Consider the following 4,521-nt stretch of genomic DNA (forward strand, 5'->3'; position numbering starts at 1 on the left):
AGGGGCACTGGCCTTGCCCTTCCACCGCTCAGGGGGTTTACCTGGCAGACTGGCCCAAAGGCTGTCCTAGAAAACCTCTGCCAGCTTGGCCAGGGGAGGTCCAAGAACGCAAGAAGAACCCAACTTTTGAAGTTCTGGTTCTAACTTCATTTGGGGGCCTCAGGACAACCTCTCGGGGAGCAGAAGCTGGAGGAAATGTCACCAGATTCTTTCATGTACAGCTACATTCTGTGGCGTTCAAGGGAATTCCTGGAAGGTCATCTCTCTTCTCTCTCTCTCTCTCTACCCGTCCTTTTTCATTTTCACTTCCTTTTTCTGCTCCTCTGAAGATCTAAAGGGACCTGAAACCAAGCCACAGCTTGTCTTACATGACTGTCACACACACCTTAGTGCATTCCACGTCTGAAATCATCAGTCGTTAAACCCGTCTCCACATTGGTTCGCTGGCCCCGTGCAGCTCCCCTAGCGATCCTGGGGATGAGATGGTGTTCTGACAGTGGGCCAGCGGGCCTTTCTCCCCAGAGACCCCCAACACTGTGCATGCACAAGCACACCTGCCCCCCATCTCATAAAGGCTGCTGCCTGCAGGCGAGGGTGAATGCATGCTGATGGAAGAATTAGCACTTTCCTGATTCCAGGAGGAGTAGATCAGATTGTCAGGTTAGGAGATACGCTGTGATTTGACATATGCTCAGGAAAACATCTTGCCCAGAGCGGGCTTGCCGGATGATCTTCCACTTCTAGCTGGCTTTGCCAACAACCTCTGGCACTGCCCCACACCTGGCTTTGACAAGCCTCATCCTTACAACCTGACATTAGAGGCTCCAGGGCTAGCTCCCAGGTGGGAATGTCCTGGTCTGGCTGGGGGACCTAATTGGCTTGCAATTCGAATAGGATGGGGCTTCAGTGATGAAAAAGTCCGAGGTGATGTTCTGGGGGGAGCTCTGCAGGTGGGCACGTGGGAGCAGGGTTTAGGGGTGGTGTGGGAGGGCGAGGCTATATGGAACAAGGTGCGGGAGAGGGAAGGGCAGACACCTTATATCTGGCGTGTCAGGCTTCAGGGAGTGGCAGGGGAGGACAGAGGAGAGGAGAGCCACAGAAGCCTAACCACTTGCCTGCCTTTAACCTGCGACATCCCACCTTGAAATGGCAAGGGTGACACCGGACAACTAGAATGTGTTCCCTGACAATTATGACCACATCCTGGTGTTCCTTTTTTAACTTATTTTTCAATTAATTGACATTATATAAGTTTCGGGTGTACAACACAGTGATTAGACATTTATATAACTTACAAAGTGATCACCCTGATAAGTCTAGCACCCATCTGACACCATATGTAGTTATTATAATATTATTGACTATGTTCCCTCGAAGCTGTCATGCCAGTCAAGAGGGGCCCCCACACTCCTTCCGGTCTGTCCTGGCCCCTGGCAGCAGGAGGGTCCAATCACAGAAACAGATGCCACCTTGGCTATGAGTGAACATCGTCTTTCAAGCAGGGCTTTTGGATGGCGTAGTCACTGTGTCTACGGACTACACTTGAAAAGGTCACTGCCTTTGAGTTGATTTTGCATGTGGGTGATTTTTAAGTAGCTGTCACTTGTCTAAGCTGCCTCCTCCCTCCATCAAAGGGATTTTCTCTGAACTGGGGAAAAAAAAAAAAAGCCCAGCAGAGATGAAGTGGTTGATGGCAGCACTTACTGCACAGGGAGGGGGTGGGGAGAGGCAGATCAAAATGACAGGGCTCCTGAAGGAGGAGAGGCAGGCGAGAGGGGCCAGGTGATTCCTTTTCATCCACTGCTTGTTGGTTTTTAATAAAGAAGTCAAACTCGGTTTGTAGATTTCCCATTAGGGGACAATAAGCTTTTGTAGAGGGAGCCGCTGAATTAGAACTAATAGTGAATGCAGCGCCAGGATCCAGGGAAATATCACCGCTAATAAGTTTCTGCCTCATGCTCTCTCACTGACATTCTCCACGCTTGTTTCATGCAGCCAAGCAGAAGGCTTAAATAGACACACGTTCGGGGCGCTCATGCCCGCACCGGGGGGATGCCCAGGCACGCTCTTGGGATGTCGGATGTCTGGCGAGTCCTCTCACAGCCAGTTCTCTGAGACCAGGGAGAGAGACAAACCAGATTGAGCCAGTGTGCAGTCCAGAGCCAAGGGCCAGATTGGGGAAGACGAGTGTTCCTTTCTGGGCACCCACAGTCCCAGAAGGATGGGGTTCTCTGAAGTCTCCAGCTATTATGCCTCCCTCACTGTCACGTTTGCTCAGCATGAGTGACTCCAGCAAAAGGCGCTTATTCAAGAGTTTCCCTTAGGAGCTCGCAGTTTCAGGAGAAATGAGGCTCTTGGAGTTTGCATCCATGCTGGGCTCCTCAGGAAAGGAGAGAAGGCTGGGTCAGGTGGGCCCGCCAGATTTCCTCCAAGAGGGGACCAGGGAGGAATCCTCAAGTGATTGCAAAAAGCAGTCCGTGAGGATGATAGTCTTAAAGGGTAGGAAAGTCTCCTCTGATAGTGGACGGAGATAGCGTGTGGAGGAGCAGAACGAGGCAGAGGCTTCACCGGGCCCCAACCTGCCAGTTTGGCCTCTCGGCCCAGCACCAGCCCTCTCACCTGGTCAGTGGTGGAGGCTGGGCCAGAGGAGGGATTGCTTCCGGAAAGCTGAGGGTGGCGGGTTCTGGGCCAGGACTTGCCAGGGTGGTGGAGGAGCCATCTGTCTCCTATGTACTTCAGTATTATCTAGGTTGGCTGCTCCTTTCTCCCTTCATTTCTAGGAAGGTTCCTAGAACCTTCCGCCGTCACCTTGGCAGAGCCGGGAGAGAAGTTCCTGGTAGGCATCCCAGCATGGGGGCTGATGAGCCGAAAGTGGGAGAACTGGAGGAAGCTCGGAGCTCAGCTGAAAGACCGAAGGGGAGAACCAGGGGAGCTGGTGTCATAGGCAGCTCCAGCTGCTGCTACCTTTCTCCATCTCTCCAGTCCTCACCATCCCTTCCTGACCCCCCACATATTTCCCCAAGGCCTGTCCTGCCTCCTTGATCTGTAGCCCAGCCAGAGCACGTCAGTGCCAGCTGTGCCCAGCCTCCCCTTGGTACCAGCCTGGGACAGCCGACCAGCCCCCACTGCCTCCCTGGCTCCTGAAACCTGTCTGTTTTTCTTCCAGGATGAGAACGACAATCCTCCCACCTTCAGCAAGCCTGCCTACTTCGTCTCCGTGGTGGAGAATATCATGGCAGGTACGGGCCCAGGCAGGGGAGGGCGCGAAGGCAGGAAACCAGCAGGCAAGGCACCGACAATAGATAGACCTCACCTAGTACACAAATTGGGGAGGTCCATGGTCCTCCCTGTCTGTTTCCATGACAACAGAGGGGAACCTTTGGAGATGTCCAGGTATCTGCCAGGCAGCAGTTACCTAGAGCACCTGCTATGTGCAGACTCTCTGCTAGGCACTTGGTCCCTGCTCTCCTGCAGCTACAGTCTAGCAGGGAAGAGAAAAATGACTGGTGATTAATTCAACAACCTTGGTTAAATGGGAGTAGGCAGAGAGTTCTGAGATTACGGTGCTGCGAGGCAGGTCCCAGGGGCCATAATGGCTGAAGGTCTGGCCTTGGAGGATGGCGTGTGTTCCCATGGGAGGACAAGAATGGGAGGCTCGTCCCTGGGCCACATCTCAGGTGCCAAGGCTCGGTCTGCAGACCCAGGGCCATAACGTCCACACTCAGGATCCAGGGGACCTGTTCCGTCCTCAGGACAGGCTGGCAGTTTCATCCTTACACTCCAAGGGGACAGTTTGTGGGGAAAATGTCAGGAATTGCTGCAACAGTTGGAGGAGTCGGGGACAGCTGAAGTCAAGGAACAACTAGAGGAACCAGGGACAGCTGGAGTCAGGGGTGACCTTCCCTAGTACCACAGAGTCTTCCTCTGGTACCTCCCTAGTATCTGATGACTTGCTGGGTGGGACCAGGCTGTGCCCAGCCCACCCTTCCCTATATCAGTCTCAGGCATTCCCTGTAAAATGTCACTGCCGAAGTGGCCCCTGCAATTCCACCATCCCCGGAGACTCTGCCACGGAGAGGCCTTCATTTTGGCACTTAATCCTCTTCCAAGTTGAGCGTGCTTAGATAAAGGATTGTGTCAGGGCCCATGTATCAGTCTTGCTTAGGGCAGGACCGAGTCAGATCAGAGGCCCCCGCAGCTACCTGGAAGGGGCCAGAATGACCTGCCTGTCCATAGCCCCCTTGTGTTCCCAACGACTATCGATTCATCAGCACAGTAGTAACCACAGTCCGCAGTTCAGTAACAGCCCCACACATGGGCTGTATAGCTAGACCCATCATGTAGAGGGAGAAGCTGAGGCTCAGACAAGTTAAGGCACCTGCCAGAGATCCCACCAGATTATCACCTGGGCGTAGTGACTCTAGAGGTGCACACAGTGAATCACACACACACCACTTGCCAGAGCTGGCAGTTGGGTGGCGGGAGGGTGCAGAAAGCCCTGGCTGGCACAGCTACAGGACA

At 53.7% G+C, this 4,521-nt stretch overlaps 1 protein-coding gene across 1 annotated transcript in view; it reads left to right on the plus strand.

Annotated features, from left to right (window-relative positions):
• The window catches only part of LOC105300142 (cadherin-23-like), a 93,540-nt gene that overhangs the window by 40,855 nt on the left and 48,164 nt on the right, over positions 1 to 4,521 (plus strand). Inside the window, exons 6-7 of the mRNA XM_023537857.1 lie at positions 2,781 to 2,836; positions 3,167 to 3,239. Coding sequence (XP_023393625.1) covers positions 2,781 to 2,836; positions 3,167 to 3,239 — 129 coding nt within the window. The remainder of the gene's footprint in view (positions 1 to 2,780; positions 2,837 to 3,166; positions 3,240 to 4,521) is intronic.

The sequence above is a fragment of the Pteropus vampyrus genome, unplaced genomic scaffold (assembly GCF_000151845.1).
Source record: "Pteropus vampyrus isolate Shadow unplaced genomic scaffold, Pvam_2.0 Scaffold202, whole genome shotgun sequence".
In the NCBI taxonomy this organism is placed as follows: Eukaryota; Metazoa; Chordata; class Mammalia; order Chiroptera; family Pteropodidae; genus Pteropus; species Pteropus vampyrus.